The following is a 23167-nucleotide window of genomic DNA, read 5'->3' as shown; positions in this document are numbered from 1 at the left end:
GTTATAGCGATCACATCAGAATGAAGATTAAACTAAATATTGCTAAACTTATAAAACTTGATTTTAATATTTCAGCAGCATGCTTACCATAACAAGAATATAAATCAAACTACTTACCTTCACATATTCCAGTGTTAACAGATCTTCCATTGTGTTATCCAGTGTTGTAATCAAATAAACTGGTTTCTTGTTTTCATCTAAAAATAATTTCTAAAATTATTCTTTCATAGAAAAACTAATGGAAAATAAATGCAGGCAATATTAATAACTTTAGAATTGGAAAAGAAGGATTTCCTGTATCATATCAATTCTGGGCCTTGATTTCTGTATTACTCAACTCAGGTCCTTCATCCTTTATTTTAAACTCTAAAAATGTAATTTCATCTCACAATTCCCTTCTCTTATGCCACAATGCTGAAGATTCTTACCCTTCTAAACCTAGATAGGAACATGAAGAGATTCTAGTCCTGAGTCATAGAAATAGCTAGAAGGAAAACTGTCAGTATCTCTAAAATCCTAATTGTAGAGAAAAAGCATCAGGTATCTGATGAGAAACTAAATTGTTGTCTGTATTAGTTTAGATTAAAATAAACTATTACCATATTATCAGTCTTTACTAGTTGTATTGTTGCTGTTGCTCAAAATCTAAGAAGATAAGTGAGGAAACTGTTGTAGAATAGTATTTTGTGTCAAGTCTTTATAACTATCATCAGCAAATTACTTACGACTGTTCAAAATCAATAACTAGATACTGGAAGAAAGGACTACAAACCAATCATACTACTCTTCAGGAAAAAAATGCAACATATTTCCACAGAATCCTCCAGATTTAAAAGCTTATTAGCAATTAAGCTAGTCTTCTACTGTAGATGCTAATCACATTTCAATCCTTAAGAAGGTCTCCACTTTTTTCACACATTTATTCATTCATTGAATAACTATTTACTGATCATTTACTTTGTGTAAGAAACTGTGCTATTCACTTCTTCCTACTCTTTCTAAGAAAATAGAAGCAAATATATTACAGAATAGGTGCACTAATAATTATATATCTTGTATTATGTGTGTAAGCGTTTTCTTATCATTTGCTTTTGGGAAAACAAAAAATTATAAAAAAACATAAATATTAACAACTGCTATAATACTTCTGGATTACTGGTGAACACTATCAAGTTGGTTTACTTTTCTTTCCAACTGCCAGAGCAAACTTTGATGTAAAAAGCATAATAAAGCAGAACTCTGTATCTTCCATGTATGATAATTTTTTCAGGAAGAGATAATCATAACACAATTCACCACATGCAAGTTCTCAGAGGCTACAGAACAAGTGTAGAGTATGGAACTAAAATGTATAAATCATATCCAATGATTAAGTTTTCAGGCCACAATACTTAATCTGCTTCCCAAAATACAAAGATCACATTTAATTCAGGGCTCACAAAAAAGGAGAAGTTTTCATTATACCAGTTAACTGACATCTTTTGTCTGGGAATGAGTTCCCAGAGAAGATGGCCTTCTCAAATCCTTGAGATGTACATAAGCATATTCCTTACCTTTCTTATTCCCACAGATAGTTCATTTTTACTTTAGTTCTCTAACTCCCTTATTTTCTGTATCTCAATTCACTGGGTAAAGAAATTCCTAAATGAGTTCAAAAGATTTCACAAGATAGCTTCCATTTAAAACTTAAATAACTTATACACATTAAAAAAATAAAAAGTCAACCATCAAAAGAACATGGAAGGGGCTTCCCTGGTGGCGCAGTGGTTGAGGGTCCGCCTGCCGATGCAGGGGACGCGGGTTCGTGACCCGGTCCGGGAGGATCCCACGTGCCGCGGAGCGGCTGGGCCCGTGGGCCATGGCCGCTGGGCCTGCGCGTCCGGAGCCTGTGCTCCGCAACGGGAGAGGCCACAACAGTGAGAGGCCCACGTACTGCAAAAAAGGAAAAAAAAAAAAAAAAAAAAAAAAGAACATGGAAGAATTTCCTGGTGGTCCAGTAGTTAGGATTCGGCACTTCACTGCCAGGGTCCAGGTTCTATCCCTGGTCAGGGAACTAAGATCCTGTGAGCTGTGCAATGCAGTCAAAAAATAATTTTTTAAAAATTAAAAAAAAAAAGAACATTGATTCCAGGACAGCTAAGAGTAAGGTACTTTTATACACATGCAAATAGAACACATTCATGTGGTCTCAAAAACAAAAGTAAAGCCCTACTAACTTTTAGTTAGAAAAAAATTATTTTACCCAACTGTATCAATGATCACTTTGAATATCAATGGTCTAAATGTACCAAATAAAAGACAACAATTGCCAAAATGGATCAAAAAAACAAGACCCAAGTATACACTGTCTACAAGAAACCCACTTTAAATATAAAAGTACGTATAGATCGAAAGTAAACAGATGTTGAAAAATACATTATGTTAACACTAATAAGAAGAAAGCAGAGATAGCTATATAAATTTTCAGACAGAGCAGACTTCAAAGCATGCAAAAGTTATCAGGGATAAAGAAAGGCATTATACAATGATAAAGGGGTCAATTCTCCATTAGAACACAACAATCCTTAAGGTGTACTTATCTAACAATAGAAAGCAAAAGTGATAATACTGCAAAGGGAAATAAATGAACCCACTACCATATTAGAACACTTCACACCCCTCTATCAAAAATGGACAGATCTAGCAGACGAAAAATCAGTAAGGACATAGTTGAACTCAGTAATACCATCAAATAACTGGATGTAATGGATATCTACAGACTACTTCATCCAGCAAGAGCAGAATATTCATTCTTCTTAAGCTCACATGGAATACTCACCAAGATCAACCACATTCTCAGCCACAGAACACACCTTAGCAAATTTAAAAAAAAGAAATCATACAACATCTGCCTTCAGACCACAACAGAATTAAAATAGAAATCAATAACAGAACAGTTGGAAAATTCCAAAATATTTGGAGAATAAACAACACACTTCTAAGTAACACCTAAGTCAAAAAAGAAATCTTAAAGAAAGAATTAAAAAACACTTGGAACTGAATAAAAATGACAACACACCTAATCAAAATCTGTGGGCTATAGTGAAAGCTGCACTTAGAGGGAAACATAGCATTGAATGAATATATTAGAAAAGAAGATTTAAAATCAATTGTCTATGCTTCCACATCTTAGGAAACTAGAAAAAGAAGAAGAGAACAAATCCAAAGCAAGCAAAAGTAAAGAAATAATTAAAATTAGATCAGAAATCAATGAAACCAAAAGCAAGAAATCATTAGAGAAAATCAAAGAAACCAAAAGTGGTTCTCTGAAAAAAATCAACAAAGTTATACATCTCACCAGGCTAACTTAGGAAAAACAAAGAGAACACAAATTACTAGTATCAGAAATGAAACAGAGGACATCACTATAGGTATCATGCACATTAAAAGAGTAAAGAAATACTATGAACAACTCTGCCCGCCAATTTGATAACCTAATAAAATGGAACAATTCCTTGAAAGACATACCCTGTCAAACTCACACAGGAATAAACAAACTGAATATCTATTAAAGAAATTAAGTCAATAATTAATACCTTTCCAAAACAGAAAGCACCAGGCCCAGATGGGTTCACTAGTGAATGTTAACAAACATTTAAGGAAGGTACTATACCAATTCTGTACAATCTCTTTCAGACTATAGAAACAGAAAATACTTCCTAACTCATTCTATGAAGCCTGAATTACCCTAATACCAAAACTACACACACAAACACACAGACCAAAACAAAACAAAACAAAAAAAACAGGGGAAAGGAGGAAGAAGGGAAGAAGAGAACTACAGGACAGGAATTTTCATTAACACAGATGCAAAAATCTTCAACAAAATAATAGCAAATTAAATCCAACAGTGGAAAAAATTATGCACCATGACCAAGTAGGATTTATCCCAAGATAACAGGCTGGTTCAACATTCAAAAATCAACTGACATAATCTATCACATCCATAGGCTAAAGAAGAAAAACCACATGATCATATAAATTGATGCAGAAAAGGCATCTGACAATATCCAACAACCACTCATGATAAAAGCTCCCAGTGAACTAGGAATAAAAGAGAACTTCCTCAACTTGATAAAGAGTATCTTCAAACAACCTACAGCTAACATCATAATGGTGAGAAACTCAAAGCTTTCACACTAAGGAACAAGTAAGGATGTCCTTCCCCTCTTACCACCCATTTTCACATTGTAATGTAGGTCTTACCAAATACAATAAGAGAAGAAAAGAAATAAAAGGTATACAGACTAGGATGCAGACTGGGATGGAAGACATAAAACTGTTCACAGATTACATGATCATATATGCACAAAATCTAAAAGAATCAACAATAAAAAAACTCAAACTAGTATGTCATTATAGTAAGGTTGCAGGATACAAGTCAACGGCTTTCCTATATACCAATAAAGGACAAAGTGGAATTTGAAATTAAAAACACAATTTTCATTTACATTAGCACCCCAATAATGTAATTCTTAGGCAAAAAAATTTAATAAAATATGCACAAGACCTCTATGAGGAAAACTACAAAACTCTAATTAGTGTTTAGAGTTCAAGAATCCAAATATATGGAGAAATGATCCATGTTCAAGGATAGGAAGACTCAACAGTTCCAAGATGTCAGTTATTCCCAACCCGATCTATAGATTCAATGCAATACCAATCAAAATTCCAGGAACCAATTCATGTATACTGACAAATTGATTCTAAATTTCATAAGGAGAGGCAAAAGACCCAGAACACCTAAGACAATACAGACGGTCCCCAACTTAAGATGGTTTGTATCATGATGGTAAAAAAACTTATATCCACATCTGGTGGCAGGGTCTGGGGAAGGGGCGGCAGGTGCCATGTCGGGCTGTGAAGGTGGTGAGAAGAAGCCCCTGAAGCAGCCCAAGAAGCAAGCCAAGGAGATGGACAAGGAAGATAGGCATTCAAGCAGAAACAGAAGGAGGAGCAAAAGAAACTTGAGGAGCTAAAAGCAAAGGCCACGGGGAAAAGCCCCCTGGCCACAGGTGGAATTTAGAAATCTGGCAAAAAGTAAGCTGTTCCTTGTGCCTGAGGCAATGATGATCCTTAGTTCCATTCCTGTTTAAACATCTGGATTAAACATCTGGATTCCCTGCCGTAACATCTGTTGCCACCTATAGCTGGAATGAAGTGTTGTCTTGGAACCTATTGTACATTTAAGAATAAACTTTTGTGAAAAAAACCAAAAAACAAAACAAACAAAAAAAAAGCTGATAAACTTACAACTACTGTACCCTTACAACCATACTGATTTTCACTTTCAGTACAGTATTCAATAAATTATATGAGATATTCATCACTTCATGATAAAATAGGCTTTGTGTTAGATGATATTGCTCAACTGTAGGCTAAATAAGTGTTCTGAGGATGTTTAAAGTATGCTGGGCTAAGCTACGATGTTCAGTAAATCAGGGGAATTAAATGCATTTCAGCTTAGAATATTTTCAACTTACAATGGTTTGTTGTGACATAATACCATCGAAAGTTGAGGAGGATCTATATTAAAGGAGAAGAACAAAGTTGAAGGACTGACACTACCTGATTTTAGAACTTGCTATAAAGTTACAGTAATCAAGGCACTGTGGTACTGACAAAAGAACAGACAAAACAGATCAATAGAACACAACGGAGAGTCCAGAAATAGACTTCCCTAAATATACTCAATTGATCTTGGACTAAACAGCAAAAGCAATACAATGGAGAAAGACAGTCTTTTTGACAAATGTTGATGGACTAAATGGATATCCACACACAAAAAACCACCCTTCACAAAAATCAGCTCAAAATGGATGATGCATCTATATATATAATACAAAACTATAAAATTTCAAGAATATGGGAGAATATCTAGACATTCTTGGATTAGCAATGACTTTTTTTTTTTTTTTTTTGCGGTACGCGGGCTTCCCACTTTTGTGGCCTCTCCCGTTGCGGAGCACAGGCTCCAGACGCGCAGGCTCAGCAGCCATGGCTCATGGGCCCAGCTGCTCCGCGGCATGTGGGATCTTCCCGGATCGAGGCACAAACCCGTGTCCCCTGCATCAGCAGGCAGACTCTCAACCACTGCACCACCAGAGAAGCCCGGTAATGACTTTTTAGGATCCAACACCAAAGGCATGATCAAGGAAAGGAAGAATCAATAAACTGGACTTCATTAGAAATAAAAATTCTTCTCTGCAAAAGACTATAAGAGAATGAAAAGACAAGCCACAGACTGGAAGAAAATATTTGCAAAAGACACATATGATAAAGGACTGTTATCCAAAATATACAAAGAATTCTTTAAATTCAACAAGGAAACAAACAATACAATTTAAAAAACAGGCCAAAGAATTTAACAGAGACCTCACCAGAGAAGATATACAGATGGCAAATAAACATATGAAAAGATGTTCTACATGTTATCATCAAGGAAATTAAATTAAAACAACAGTAAGATACACTACACATCTTATTAGGATGCTCAAAATCCAGGCCATTGACACCAAACACTAGTGAGGATATGGAGCAACAGGAACTCTCTTCATTACTGATGAGGATGCTAAAAGGTACAGCCACTTTGGAGAATGTTCGAGAGCTTCTTATAAAACTAAACATACACTTATATTAGACTCAACAGTTGTGCTCCTTGGTATTTATCCAAAGAAACTGAAAACTTATGTCCACACAAAAACCGGCATATGGATGTTTACTGCACCTTTACTCAGAACTGGCAAAACTTGGAAGCAACCAACACATCCTCTGGTACTTGAATGGGTAAACTGTGGTAAATCACACAGTGTATTAAGTGCTAAGAAGAAATGAATTATCAAGTCATGAAAAGACATAGAGATAACTTAAATACATATTAGTAACTGAAAGAAGCCAGTCTGGAAAAGCTAGATGGTATATAATTCCAACTATATGACTTTCTGGAGAAGGCAAAACTATGGACAAAGTAAAAAGATGAGTGGTTGCCAGGGATTGAGGGATGACAGGAAAGGATGAATAGATGGATCACAGAGGGCTTTTAGGGCAGTGAAACTACTGTGTACGATACTGTAATATTGGATACATGTCATTATACATTTGTTCAAATCCCTTAGAATGCACAACACCAAGCTGAACCAAGTAAACTATAGAATTTGGGTGTAGTGTGTCAATGTAGGTTCATCAACTGCAACAAATGTATCACTCTGGTGGAGAATATTTATAATGTGAGAGGCTATGCCTGTGTAGGTGCAGGGGATATATGTTAAATCTCTATCATCTGCTCAACTGTGCAGTGAATGAAAAACTGCTCTAAAAATAAAGTCTATTAAAATAGTTTTAATGTCATCTCTACACATAATAATGTTCTTATGCTAAAAAGGAATATAATGAAATTAAACTAGTGAATAGTTTGTCTTTTCCTTTAATTGAGGTATAAATGACATAAAACATTATATTAGTTCCAGGTGTACAACGTGACTCCATATTAATATACATTGTGAAATGATCACCACAATAAGTTTAGTTAACATCTGTCCTCACACTTACTTAGAAATTCTTCTTGTGATGAGTACTTTTAAGATTTGCTCTTTCAGCAACTTTCAAATATGCAAAACAGTATTATTAACTACAGTCACCATGCTGTACTTTACATCTCTATGACTTACTTTATAACTGGAAGTTTGTGTCTCTGGACCCCCTTCACCCATTTTCTGCACCACCCCCCCCCCCCACCTATGGCAACGACCAATCTGTTCTCTGTACTACCTTGGTTGGTTTTTTTTTTTTTAGATTCCACATATAAGCAAGATCATACCATATTTATCTTTCTCTGACTTATTTCACTTAGCATAATGCCTTCAAGGTCCATTCATGGTTGTCACAAATGGCAAGATTTCATTCCTTTTAATGGCTGGGTAGCATTCGATGGTATCTACTGGGCTGGCCAAAAACTTCGTTTGGGTTTTTCCATAAGCTCTTATGGAAAAACCCGAATGAATTTTTTTGGCCAACCCAACAGACAGCACATCTTTATCCATTCACCCATTAATGGACACTTAGGTTGCTTCCATATCTTGGCTATTGTCAGTAATGCTGCAATGAACATGAGGGTGCACATATCTTATCAAGTGAGCGTTTTTGCTTTCTTCAAATAAATACTCAGAAGTGGAATTGCCAGATCAGATGGTAATTCTATTTTTAACTTTTTGAGGAACTTTAATACTAGTTTCCATAGTGTCTGCACCAATTTACATTCTCATCAACAAAGCACAAGGGTTCCCTTTTCCCACATCCTCACCAACACTTTCTATTGCTTGTTTTTTTGATAATAGCCATTCTAACAGGTATGAGGTTATATCTCATGGTTTTGATTTGCATTACCCTGATGATTAGTGAGTTGAGCATCTTTTCGTGAACCTGTTGGCTAGTTGTATGTCTTGTTTGGAAAAAATGCCTATTCAGATCCTCTGTCCATTTTTGTTTGTTTGTTTTTTTCCCTATTGAGTTGTCTGAGTTTTTTATATTATTTTAGATATTAACACCTTATATCAGATATACGAATTGCAATTACATAACACTATTTCATAGACTGGCTTTTCATTTAGTTGACGGTTTCCTGTGCTGCGCAGAAGCTTTTTAGTTGGATGTAGTCACATTTGTTTATTTTTGTTTTTGTTCCCTTTTGGGAATCAGAACCAAAATAATCATCACAAAGACCAATGTCAAGAAGCTTACTGCTTATGTATTCTTCTAGGAGTTTCATGGTTTTAGGTCTTACATTCACATCTTTAATTCATTATGAGTTAATTTTTATTTATGGTGTAAGACAGTAGTCCATTTTCATTCTTTTGCATGTGGCTGTCCAGTTTTACCAGCATCATTTATTGAAAAGTTACCCTTTCCTAAACATATATTCTTGGCTCTTTTGTCATAAATTAATTGATCACAGATATGTGGGCTTATTTCTGGGCTCTCTACCCTGTTCCACTAATTGATGTGTCTGTTTTTATGCCAGTACCATACTGTTTTGATTACTATTGCTTTGTAATATAGTTAGAAATCAGGGCTCATGATGTCTCCAGCTTTGTTCTTCTTTCTCAAGATTGTTTTGGCTATTCGGGTCTCCCACGGTTCCACACAAATGTCAGAGTTTCTTGTTCTAGTTCTGTGAAAAATGTCATTGGTATTTTCATAGAGACTGCATGGAATTTGTAAACTGCCTTAGGTAGGATATACATTTTAACAGCATTAATTATTCCAACCCATGAGGCACAGAATATCTTTCTGTTTATTTGTGTTTTTTTCAATTTCTTTCATCAATGTCTTATAGCTTTCAGTGGATAGGTCTTTTACCTCCTCAGTTAAATTTATTCCTAGGTACTTTGTCCTTTTTGAGTCAATTGTAAATGGTGTTGTATTCTTAATTTCTCTTTCCTGATAGTTTGTTATTAGTGTATAAAAATGCAACAGATTTTAGTATGTTGACTTTGTATCCTGCAACTTTAATGAATGTGTTGATTAGTTCCAACAGTTTTTTTGGTGGAGTCTTTAGAGTTTTTGTACATATAATATCGTGTCTTCTGCAATAGTGACAGTTTTACTATTGGGTCAATTAATAAATCAAAAGAGAAATTAAAAAATACCTTGAGACAAATGGAAATAGAAATACAACATACCAGGGGGCTTCCCTGGTGGCTCAGTGGTTGGGAATTCGCCTGCCAATGCAGGGGACGTGGGTTCGTGCCCTGGTCCAGGGGGGATCCCACCTGCCGCAGAGCAGCTAGGCCCATGTGCCACAGCTACTGAGTCTGTGCTCTAGAGCCCGTGAGCCACGACTACTGGGCCCATGAGCCACAACTGCTGAAGCCCACATGCCTAGAGCCCACGCCCCGCGGTGGGAGAGGCCACGGCAGTGAGAAGCCTGCACAACACAAGGAAGGGTAGCCCCCACTCGCCGCAGCTGGACAAAGCCCACACACAGCAACGAACACCCAACGCAGCCAAAAAAAAAAAAAAAAGAAGAAATACAACATACCAAAATTTACGGGATGCAGCAAAAGCAGTTCTAGAAGAGAAAAGCATGGATGTCTACTTTAAGAAACAAGAAAAACCTCAAATAAACAAAATTACTGTTTACACATCAAGAAATTAGGCAAAAAAAAGAACAAAACCCAAAGTTAGAAGTAAAAAATAACAAAGAAGAGAGGAGAAATAAATGAAATAGAAACCAAAAGACAGCAGCAAAGATCAATTAAACTAAAGAGCTGATTCTTTGAAAAGACAAAATTGACAAACCTTTAGCTAGATTCACCATGAAAAAGAGAGAGGGCTCAAATAAATATTATCAGTTATGAAAAAGGAGATGTGACACATGATACCACATAAATTTAAAGGATCATAAGAGACTAGCATGGATATTTTTATATGTTAACGAATTGGACAACCTAGAAGAAATGGATAAATTTCTAGAAGCATACAACCTTCCAAGACAGAATCATGAACAAATAAGTCTGAATAGAGCAATAAGTCCTAAGGAGATCGAATCAAAACCTCCCAACAAAAAAAAGTCCAGGAATAGATGGCTTCACTGGTGAATTCTATCAAACATTTAAAAAGAATTAATACCAATCCTTCTGAAACTCTTCCCAAAAAAATAGAAGAGGAGGAAACATCTGCAAACTTATTTTACGAGGCCAGCATTACCCTGATACCAAAACCAGACAAGGACGCCACAAGAAAAGAATATTCATCAGGCCAATATTCCTGATGAATACAGATGCAAAAATCCTCAACAAAATATTACCAAACCAAATTCGATACTATATTAAAAGGCTCAAACACCAAGATCTAGTGGAATTTGTTCCAAGGATGTTGCAGTTCAACATCCACAAATCAATCAACATGATACACCATGTTAACAAAATGAAGGATAAAAATCATATGATCATCTCAATAGATGCAGAAAAAGCATTTGACAAAATTCAACATCCATTTAATATAAAAGCTTTCTACAAAGTGGGAATAGACGAAATGTATCATCATAATAATAGGCCATCTATGACAAGCCCACAGCTAATATACTACTCAACAGTGAAAAGCTGAAAGCTTTTCCTCTAAGATCAAGAAGAGAAGGATGCTGACTTTGCCACTTTTGTTCAACATAGTATTGGAAGTCCTAGCCAAAGCAATCAGGCAAGAAAAAGAAATAAAAAGCACCCCAATTGGAAGTGAATAGTTTTTCTTAATATTCTGATGGAATTCATGAACCATTCAGAATTATGTTTCAAGGAAAAACCTCAAAATGTAAAGGAGGGAAAAAAAACCAAAAAACTCTTCTAAAAGCCTGCCAAAGCAAACAGAAACATTTTCTAAGATATCATATAATTTATGTTAGGATTTGGGATATAAATTGTTTGTGGTAGGCAGAATATTTACACACCCCTCCCACAAGGATGTCCATGCTCTAATCCCCCTAAACCTGAGAATATGTTATTTCATATGGTAAATGTAACATTACAGAGATGATTAAGGTTAAGATTAAGGGGAAATTATCCTCAATTGTCCAAATGCACCAAATCTAATTACCTTAGTTTTTTAGAGTGGAAGAAAAAGGTAGAAGAAAAGGTTAGAGAGATTACAGCATGAGAAGGATCTAACACCCCATAATGGTTCTGGGATATAAAAAAAAATTAGTGCAAGGACCTAGAGAGGCCTGTAGGAGCTAAGGCCAATCCTCACCTTATAGGCAGCAAGAAAACAGACTTAAACCATATACAACTAAATTCTGCCAACACCTGAGTGAGCAAGAAAATAGATATTCCCCTACAGCCTCCAAAAAAGAAGTCCTGTTGACAGCTTGATTTTTTCACACTGAGACTTGTGTCAGACATCTGATATACAGAACTTTAATAAATCTGTGGTAAATTGTTACAGTATCAATAGGAAACTTATTCAGTATTTTAGTATTCAGTTAAGTAGACTTAAAATTAAACCATTTTCCTTAATGAGAAAAATTGTCTTCATTTTCTCTCTAGTCTACACCTTAAGATTCCAAAGTATAATATGAAAGTTGAAGACTAACACATTTCTTTGATAATATTTTATCATATGTACTGACTAAGCACCTAGAGAATTTATCTCCAGAAGGTAATCAAACAGTAAAATTAATTAATTTAGTTTTTTAAAACAGAGATTCTTACCAAAATATTCTGGGCATTTTAAGCAGACCTCTTTCAAATAGGCATTTGCTTTCAAATCAAATGTTCGAAGCTCAATGACTGTGCCCAATCCCAAGACATTAATTTCTACCACAGGTAGTTCACAATCTCCAACAAGGTGACAGAATTGAATCAAAACCTGGAAAAGAAAGAAAAAAGAAACTACGACTACCTAAAACAAAAAAATTGTTTATATTGATGGTGGCTATATATGGATATGTGAGGTATACGTGTAGTATAAATGACACATATTTAAATTTAGGAGAGATTTTATACACACACATATACAATACACACATTGTACAAATTATTTTCAATAAATATATACTGAATAACAACAATACCTCTAAACTCTTAATTCTTTTTTTTAAGTGAAAGCAGATTTATTTAGAGAGATACACATTCCACAGGCAGAATGTGGTCCCTCTCAAAAGGTGAGGGTGGCCAAACCTTTAATTATTGATTAAGGAAATTAATCTTAAGATTAATTAATTAAGAAAGGGGAGGGAGAACCACAAGGTAACATCTGGATTGAGTTTAAATAGGATGAAAACAACACTGTCTATTAGTAATGAGACTATATAAATGAGCTGTGAATAGTAGAAATGACTGACAATTTAAATAAGCCATATTAATTTTACCATAGTACATACAATGCATACCTCTGGCACTTCAAATCTTATTTTATATTCAGTCATATTTTTTGAACAATCTGGCTTTTGAAGCTTTTCTTGTTGAGGACTTTTAATTCTAGATGGAGGTTGAAGAGGCTCTTCCAAGGGACTACATGGGGCATCAAAAAACTCCTCATCTGAATCTAAATACCATAGAACATTTAAGTCAATAATCAAAATGACTGATTTAATAATAACATTCTAATAATTTTTCTGAAATAAATATGAACACTAAAACACTATTTCAAAAAATTGAATGTAAGGTCAAAAATAAATAGAAAAGAATGTAAAGATTACATGTGAAAAAATAACATTCTTAACAACAAAATGTATGGAAAATTACAAAATACAATCTTTAGCTTAATGAACATCATCTTTAAAATTAAGATACTAAAAACTGCTAAAGAAAATTTCATAGCAAATGCCAATGCCAATTATTACATACATGATGAATACTGAAAGGAACACACTAATATGCTCACTCTACCTGGAAACAGGTAAACAGGACTTAGTTACAAACACTGCAATATTAAAAGTAGAAGGCAGGCCCTAAAATTTGAATGGAGAAACTAAGATCAAGCACTACTTCACGTATGTATGACTATATAGGAATATATATATGATAGTAAATTTCTACAACATGCTATTTAAATGGACCCAAAATCTAGTAAAACCATTAAAAGAAGGTTTAAAGGAAACTAAAATCATCTAAGTATATCCCTAAGAACATAAAATTGAATTTTAGGGTAGATGATCTCACAAACAACATTTCCTCCCCCTCCCCACCCACCCTGGTCACTACACAGAAAGGAAAACATTCTCTAGAAAACTGAGGATCAACATGGCAATTTCTGTTGTTTAACATTTACAATTTTTAAAGTTTTAAAAATAGAAAAATACATTTATTTTTCTTTCTAATGCAGCCAAAAAAGCATGTATTTCATAACAAAGTATTTACCAGTTTTCATACGTTAATGAAGGTATTAAGGCTTGATTTTTTTTTCCTTTAATAACAAAAAAGGAAGTGTAAAAAAAAAAATTACTATAATGAAGATCTCCAAAAGCTAAGTAACACATTATAAATTAGACACAAAGTTTCATGGGGTCTCTTAGATCACAAAGGATAAAGATGATTAATTTGCTAGTGGTCCCTGTGATTATGGGGTTCAACTTTTATATACCAAAAAAAATCCCACTGCAAAAGCAACTTTAAGGAACATCCAAATTACACTGTTTTAAAGGAATTTTAGTGAAATTTTGTGGATAATATGCAAATATCTGCTATTGCCTGAAAGTTTTTATGTGGTCTCAAAATTTTTTTCATAATATATTTATAACAAGGAAAATTTCCTAAAGTAGTTTCATTTTACCATCTTCAACACATGGAATTTCCAAAGAAGAAAACTTTTTCTGTGAAATCTGTGATGTTCCCAAAGAAGTGGATCTTTGAATCTGGAAGGAAAGTTAATTCACTGTCAGTTAGCACACAGACTTTTATTATACGTTCTAAGACAATTCTGACCACATACATACACACACACACACACATATACACACACACACACACACACACCTCAATCTGAATTAACTGGAAAAAAATCCAGCCTGAATTAGAAAGTTAATTTGTAAAATGTAGATTTAAAGAAGTGCTTTTACAATTTCAAGGCTAAATACAAATTGCAGAACTGTTATAATCAGTTAATCAGAACTGTTATAATCATACGTATACGCAGAGAGACATGCATGTTTCTATGTGTGTGTATTAGTATGTGCTATAAACATTTTCAAAAAACTAGAGAAGCAGTAGTTAACCATTGAGGAGAGGGACTGGAAAAGTGAAGAAAGGTAGACTTATTATTTCATTCTTTTGTTTACTATTTGCACCTTTTACTATTTCATCATTCTGTCTTTCAGTATGTAATTTAAAAAGTCTATTCACAATGAATTGAATTGTTTTACCCAAAATTTCTGTGGCTGTTACAAATACTGTTTGTGGAATTTTCTTTTTTAACTCGTGCTTTCATTAATTTTGAAAATACATTACCTGAAATGGTTTGACAGGGACATTTACTTCAGTTGCAGGTGGGGGTTTTGGGATGCTTTCAATCAATTCCAATATCCCTTGCAGTTTTTTATCTGAGATTCGTAAAGAAATCAGTGGTAAGTTTCCAAAAATCTTGAATCTGTTTCAAAAAGACAGAAATCATTATAAAAAGATGACTGTTCATCTTAAATTATCTAAGAATAATAAAATGTGATTTTAAGTACTAAATATTATCTACACAGTCCATGGGACAAATTATCTCACAATCTACAGTCAAATTCCCATCATTTTACCTTATTAACCAATCTCATCAGCTGAACTAACATCATTATTTTTCAAAGGCTTATTTTCTATTATTATTATGTTTACTATCCCTCTGCTATTTTGCCAATGCCAATTGACAATCACTATTTATGAAGTGTTTACTACAGACAGGCATTAAGGAAAACACTTGATATGCATTATCATAAATAATTCTCACAACCTAATAGGAGGGAGACAACCTATTTCTGCTCGCTGTTTCTTATAAGAAAGAAATGTGTACATATGTACATGGTTCCTATCAGGAAACTAAGGTTGGCAGGTACAAATAACTTGTCCAAGAGATTATATATTTAAAACCAGGTTTAGAAATCAGATCTGAATGAAAAATCAAAATCATATAAGTAGATGCATGTAACAAAATCCAATACCCATTCACCATAAGAACTCACAGTAAACTAGAACAAAGAAGAACTACCTCAACTTGATGACGAATATCTTTGAAAAACTTACAACTAACATCATACTTAACAGTGAGAAACTCAATGTTTTCCCACTAAGATTAGGTGCAAAACAAAGATATCCCTCTCACCACTCCATTTCAACATCACACTGGAAGTCCTTAAATGCAGTAAGCCAAGAAAAGAAAACAAAAAGCATACAGATTGATAAAGAAGACATAAAACTGTCTTTGTTCACAGACGACACGATCATCTGTGTAAATTATCTAGAAAAAAATTCCTGAAACTAATAAGCCAATACAGCAAAGTTGTAGGATATGAGGTTAATATGTAATAGTGAATTACTTTCTTATATACCAACAATGGACAAGTATAATCTAAAATTAAAAATACAATACCATTTACATTAGCACCCCAAGAAAGTAATACTTAGGTATAAATCTAACAAAATAAATACAACATCTGTAAGAGGAAAACTGTAAAACTCTGATAATATATTAAGAACTAAATAAATGAAGAAATATTCCACATTTAAGGGTAGGAAGATTCAATCTGTCAAGATGTCAGCTCATCCCAAACTGATCTATATAGATTCCATGCAATCACAATCAAAATCCCATCAAGTAATTTAATGGATATTGACAAACTGATTCTAAAGTTTAAATGGAGGGGCAGAAGACCCAGAATAGCCAACGTAATACTGAAGAAGAGCAAGGTTGGAGGGTTGATATTCCCTGACTCAAGACTTACTGTAAAGCTACAGTAAGCAAGACGCTGTGCTATTGGCAAAAGAATAGACAAACAGATCAATGGAAGAGAACAATGGAACAGAACAGAGAGTGCAGATACAGACCTCCATAAATACAGTCTACTGAATCGCTGACAAAGGAGCAAAGGCAAAATAATGGAGCAAAGACATTCTCTTCAACAAATGGTGCTGGAATAAATGAATATCCACATGCAAAAATTAATTCAGACAGGCCTTACACCCTTCACAAAAGCTAATACAAAGTGGATCACAGACCTAAATTTAAAATGCAATACTATAAAACTCCAAAAAGATAAATCAAAGAAAACTTAGATGACCTTTTTAGATACTTTTTAGATGATCACTTTTTAGATACAACACAAAGGCACAATTTATGAAAAAAATAATTCATAAACTGGATTTGGTTAAAATTATAAACTTCTGGGACTTCCCTGGCAGTCCAGTGGTTAAGACACCACACTTCCACTGCAGAGGGCACAGGTTTGATCCCTGTTCGGGGAACTAAGACCCCACATGCCGGGGCCAAAAAAATTAAAAACTTCTGCTCTACAAAAGACAATGCCAAGAGATTTAGAAGACAAGCCACAGAGTGGGAGAAAATATTTGCAAAAGATAGAACTCATAAAGGACTATTATCCAAAAAGTTCAAAAAAAATTTTTTTAAGTTTATTTTCTTATATAGCAGGTTCTTATTAGTTACCCATTTTATACACATCAGTGTATACATGTCAATCCCAATCTCCCAATTCATCCCATCCCCACCCCCCGCCACTTTCCCCCTTTGGTGTCCATACATTTGTTCTCTACATCTGGGTCTTTACTTCTGCCCTGCAAAACGGCTCACCTGTACCATTTTTCTAGGTTCCACATATATACGTTAATATACGATATTTGTTTTTCTCTTTCTGACTTACTTCACTCTGTATGACAGTCTCTAGATCCATCCACGTCTCTACAAATGACCCAATTTCGTTCCTTTTAATGGCTGAGTAATATTCCACCGTATATATGTACCACATCTTCTTTATCAAGTCGTCTGTCGATGGGCATTTAGGTTGCTTCCATGACCTCCCTATTGTAAATAGTGCTGCAATGAACATTGGGGTGCATGTATCTTTCTGAATTATGGTTTTCTCTGGGTATATGCCCAGTAGTGGGATTGCTGGGTCATATGATAATTCGATTTTTAGTTTTATAAGGAACCTCCATACTGTCCTCCATAGTGGCTGTATCAATTTACATTCCCACCAATAGTGCAAGAGGGTTCCCTTTTCTCCACACCCTGTCCAGCATTTGTTGTTTGTAGATTTTCTGATGATGGCCATCCTAACTGGTGTGAGGTGATACCTCATTGTAGTTTTGATTTTCATTTCTCTAATGATTAGTGATGTTGACCAACTTTTCATGTGCTTCTTGGCCATCTGTATGTCTTCTTTGGAGAAATGTCTATTTAGGTCTTCTGCCCATTTTTGGATTGGGTTGTTTCTTTGTTAATATTGAGCTGCATGAGCTGTTTATATATTTTGGAGATTAATGCTTTGTCTGATGACTCATTTGCAAATACTTTCTCCCATTCTGAGGGTTGTCTTTTCATCTTCTTTCAGGTTTCCTTTGCTGTGCAAAAGCTTTTAAGTTTCATTAGGTCCCACTTGTTTATTTTTGTTTTTATTTCCATTACTCTAGGAGATGGATCAAAAAAGATCTTGCTGTGATTTATGTCAAAGAGTGTTCTTCCTAATTTTTCCTCTAAGAGTTTTACAGTGCCCAGTCTTACATTTAGCTCTCTAATCCATTTTGAGTTTATTTTTGTGTATGGTGTTAGGGAGTGTTCTAATTTCATTCTTTTACATGTAGCTGTCCAGTTTTCCCAGCACCACTTATTGAAGAGACTGTCTTTTCTCCACTGTATATCCTTGCCTCCCTTGTCATAGATTAGGTGGCCATAGGCGCGTAGGTTTATCTCTGGGCTTTCTATCCTGTTCCATTGATCTATATTTCTGTTTTAGTGCCAGTACCATAGTGTCTTGATCACCGTGGCTTTGTAGTATAGTCTGAAGTCAGGGAGTCTGATTCCTCCAGCTCCGTTTTTTTCCCTCAAGACTGCTTTGGCTATTCGGGGTCTTTTGTGTCTCCATTACAAATTTTAATATTTTTTGTTCTAGTTCTGTAAAAAATGCCATTGGTAATTTGATAGGGATTGCATTGAATCTGGAGATTGCTTTGGGTAGTATGGTCATTTTCACAATATTGAGTCTTCCAATCCAAGAACATTGTATATCTCTCCAACTGTTTGAATCATCTTTAATTTCTTTCATCAGTGTCTTATAGTTTTCTGCATACAGGTCCTTTTTCTCCCTAGGTAGGTTTATTCCTAGGTATTTTATTCTTTTTGTTGCAATGGTAAATGGGAGTGTTTCCTTAATTTCTCTTTCAGATTTTTCATCATGAGTGTATAGGAATGCAAGAGATTTCTGTGCATTAATTTTGTATACTGCAACTTTACCAAATTAATTGATTAGCTCTAGTAGTTTTCTGGTGGCATCTTTAGGATTCTCTATGTATAGTATCATGTCATCTGCAAACAGTGATAGTTTTACTTCCCCTTTTCTAATTTGTATTCCTTTTATTTCTTTTTCTTCTCTGATTGCCATGACTAGGACTTCCAAAACTATGTTGAATAATAGTGGCGAGAGTGGACATCCTTGTCTTGCTCCTGATCTCAGAGTAAATGCTTTCAGTTTTTCACCATTGAGAATGAGGTTTGCTGTGGGTTTCTCATGTATGGCCTTTATTATGTTGAGGTAGGTTCCTTCTATGCCTACTTTCTGTAGAGTTTTTATCATAACTGGGTGTTGAATTTTGTCAAAAGCTTTCTCTTCATCTACTGAGATGATCATATGGTTTTTATTCTTCCGTTTGTTAATATGGTGTATCACATTGATTAATTTGTGTATGATGAAGAATCCTTGCATCTCTGGGATAAATCCTACTTGATGATGGTGTATGATCCTTTTAATGTGTTGTTGGATTCTGTTTGCTAGTATTTTGTTGGGGATTTTTGCATCTATATTCATCAGTGATATTGGTCTGTAATTCTCTTTTTTTCTAGGATCTTGTCTGCTTTTTGGTATCAGGGTGATGGTGGCCTCATAGAATAGAATGAGTTTGGGAGTGTTCCTTCCTCTGCAATTTTTTGGAAGCCTTTGAGAAGGATGGGTGTTGGCTCTTCTCTAAATGGTTGATAGAATTCACCTGTGAAGCCATCTGGTCCTGGGCTTTTGTTTGTTGGAAGATTTTTAATCACAGTTTCAATTGCATTACTTGTGATTGGTCTGTTCATATTTTCTGTTTCTTCCTGGTTCAGTCTTGGAAAGTTATACCTTTCTAAGAATTTGTTCATTTCTTCCAGGTTGTCCATTTTATTGGCATTGAGTTGCTTTTAGTAATCTCTTAGGAAGGTTTGGATTTCTGCGGTGTCTGTTGTAACTTCTCCTTTTTCATTTCTAATTTTATTGATTTGAGTCCTCTCCTTCTTTGTCTTGATGAGTCTGGCTAATTGTTTATCAATTTTGTTTTATCTTCTCAAAGAACCAGCTTTTAGTTTTATTGATCTTTGCTAATCGGTTTCTATTTCATTTACTTCTGCTCTGATCTTTATGATTTCTCTACTTCTGTTAACTTTGGGTTTTGATTGTTCTTCTTTCTCTGGTTCCTTTAGGTGTAAGGTTTGATTGTTTGAGATTTTGCTTGTTTCTTGAGGTAGGCTTGTATTGCTATAAACTTCCCTGTTAGAACTCCTTTTGCTGCATCCCATAGGTTTTGGATCGTCGTGTTTTCATTGTAATTTGTCTCTAGGTATTTCTTGACTTCCTCTTTGGTTTCTTCAGTGATCTCTTGGTTATTTAGTAACATATTCTTTAGCCTCCATGTGTTTCTGTTTTTTACATTTCTTTCCCTGTAATTATTTCTAATCTCATAGTGTTGTGGTCAGAAAAGATAATTGATTTGATTTCAATTTTCTTAAATTTACTGAGGCGATTTGTGACCCAAGATATGCTCTAACCTGGAGAATGTTCCGTGCACACTTGAGAAGAAAGTGTAATCTGCTGGTTTTGGATGGAATGTCCTATAAATATCAATTAAATCCATCTGGTCTACTGTGTCATTTAAAGCTTGTGTTTCCTTATTAATTTTCTGTTTGGATGATCTGTCCATTGGTGTAACTGAGGTGTTAAAGTCCCCCACTATAACTGTGCTACTGTCTATTTCCTCTTTTATAGCTATTAGCAGTTGCCTCATATATTGAGATGCTCCTGTGTTGTGTGTATATATATTTATAATTATTATATCTTCTTCTTGGATTGATCCCTTCATCATTATGTAGTGTCCTTCCTTGTCTCTTGTAACATTCTTTATTTTAAAGTCTATCTTATCCGATAAGAGTATTGCTACTCCAGCTTTCTTTTGATTTCCATTTGCATGGAATATCTTTTTCCATCCCCTTTCAGTCTTTATGTGTCCCTAGGTCTGAAGTGGGTCTCTTGTACACAGCATATATATGGGTCTTGTTTTTGTATCCCTTCAGCAAACCTGTGTCTTTTGTTTGAAGCATTAAATCCATTCACGTTTAAGGTAATTATCGTTATGTATGTTCCTATTACCATTTTCTTAATTGTTATGGGTTTGTTATTGTAAGTCCTTTTCTTCTCTTGTGTTACCCACTTAGAGAAGTTCCTTTAGCATTTGTTGTAGAGCTGGTTCGGTGGTGCTGAATTCTCTTAGCTTTTGTTTGTCTGTAAAGCTTTTGATTTCTCCGTAGAATCTGAATGAGATCCTTGCCGGGTAGAGTAATCTTGGTTGTAGGTCTTCCCTTTCATCACTTTAAATATGTCATGCCACTCCCTTCTGGCTTGTAGAGTTTCTGCTGAGAAATCAGCTGTTAACCTTATTGGAGTTCCCTTGTATGTTATTTTTCATTTTTCCCTTGCTGCTTTCAATAATTTTTCTTTGTCTTTAATTTTTGTCAATTTGATTACTATGTGTCTCGGCATTTTTCTCCTTGGGTTTATCCTGCCTGGGACTCTCTGCGCTTCCTGGACTTGGGTGGCTATTTCCTTTCCCATGTTAGGGAAGTTTTTGACTATAATCTCTTCTCATATTTTCTCAGGTCCTTTCTTTCTTCTCCTTCGGGACCCCTATAATGCGAATTGTTGCATTTAATGTTGTCCCAGAGGTCTCTTAGGCCGTAGGCTGTCTTCATTTCTTTTCATTCTTTTTTCTTTATTCTGTTCCACGGCAGTGAATTCCACCATTTTGTCTTCCAGGTCACTTATCCGTTCTTCTGCCTCAGTTATTCTGCTATTAATTCCTTCTAGTGTATTTTTCATTTCAGTTATTGTATTGTTCGTCTCTGTTTGTTTGTTCTTTAATTCTTCTAAGTGTTCTTTAATTCTTTTAGGTCTTTGTTAAACATTTCTTGCATCTTCTCGACCTTTGCCTCTGTTCTTTTTCCGAGGTCTTGGATCATCTTCACTATCATTATTCTGAATTCTTTTTCTGGAAGGTTGCCTATTTCCATTTCATTTAGTTATTTTTCTGGGTTTTATCTCGTTCCTTCATCTGGTACATAGCCCTCTGACTTCTCATTTTGTCTATCCTTCTGTGAATGTGGTTTTTGTTCCACAGGCTGCAGGATTGTAGTTCTTCTTGCTTCTGCTGTCTGCCCTCTGGTGGATGAGGCTATCTAAGAGGCTTGTGCAAGTTTCCTGATGGTAGGTACTGGTGGTGGGTAGAGCTCTCAAAGAATACTTAAAGCTGAATAATAAGAAGACAATCTAGTTGAAAAATGGACCAAAAATCTTAACAGACACCTCATCAAATAAGATACATAGATAGCAAATAAGCAAAGATGTTCCACATTATGTATAATCAGAGAAATACAAATCAAAATAAGAATAATGAGATAGTACTACACACCTACTATAATAACCAAAATCAGGAATACTGACACCACCAAATAATGGCAAGGATGTGGAGCAGCAGGAACTCACAATTACTGCTGACTGAAATGCAAAAGGGTATAGCCCCTTTGGAAGACAGTCTGGAAGTTTCTTAGAAAACTAAAGATACTCTTACCATATGACCCAGCAATTGTGCTCCTTGATATTTACCCAAAGGAATTTAAAGTTATGTCCCCACAAAAACCTGCACATGCATGTTTATAACAGCTTTACTCATAATTTTATATGAATCAAGTTTATCCACAAAAATTTTATATTCCAATTTTATCACCAAAACTTGGAAGCAACCAAGATGTCCTGCAGTAGGTAATGGATAAACTGTGATACATCAGATAATGGAATATTATTCAGCACTAAAAAAAAATGAGTTCTCAAGTCATGAAATGACAGGGAGGAACCTTAAATGCATATTACTAAGTGAAAGATGTCAATGTGAAAAGGCTTCCTCTTCTCTAATTCCAACTATATGACATTCTGAAAAAGGGAAAACTATGGACACAATAAAAAGATCAGTGCTTGCTAGGGCTTGAGTGTGACAGGGGAGGGATGAATAGAAGATTTCTAGGGCAGTAAGAATACTCTATATGATACCACAATTATGGCTACATATTATGCATCTGTCCAAACCCATTCAAGGTACAACACCAAGAGTGAACCATAAGGTAAACTATAGACTTTGGG

General features: G+C 34.9%; 1 protein-coding gene and 1 pseudogene across 7 annotated transcripts in view; one reads left to right on the top strand and one right to left on the bottom strand.

Moving 5' to 3' along the window:
* The window catches only part of VPS13A (vacuolar protein sorting 13 homolog A), a 244162-nt gene that overhangs the window by 139978 nt on the left and 81017 nt on the right, over positions 1 to 23167 (bottom strand). For all 6 annotated transcript variants that reach the window (XM_079927399.1, XM_079927403.1, XM_079927398.1 and 3 more), the window contains exons 23-27: positions 14976 to 15114; positions 14302 to 14383; positions 12920 to 13074; positions 12240 to 12396; positions 118 to 197 (exon numbers count right to left, since the gene is read on the bottom strand). In XM_079927399.1, the coding sequence (XP_079783525.1) occupies positions 118 to 197; positions 12240 to 12396; positions 12920 to 13074; positions 14302 to 14383; positions 14976 to 15114 (613 nt within the window). The remainder of the gene's footprint in view (positions 1 to 117; positions 198 to 12239; positions 12397 to 12919; positions 13075 to 14301; positions 14384 to 14975; positions 15115 to 23167) is intronic.
* On the top strand, positions 4504 to 5083 carry LOC307189374 (translation machinery-associated protein 7-like; annotated as a pseudogene). Its single transcript has one exon. The product of its transcript is annotated as a translation machinery-associated protein 7-like (transcript).

The sequence above is a fragment of the Stenella coeruleoalba genome (assembly GCF_951394435.1).
Source record: "Stenella coeruleoalba genome assembly, chromosome: 7".
NCBI lineage: Eukaryota > Metazoa > Chordata > Mammalia > Artiodactyla > Delphinidae > Stenella > Stenella coeruleoalba.
Note: the sequence above shows the minus strand (reverse complement) of the source record. Positions and strands in the feature narration are given on the sequence as shown.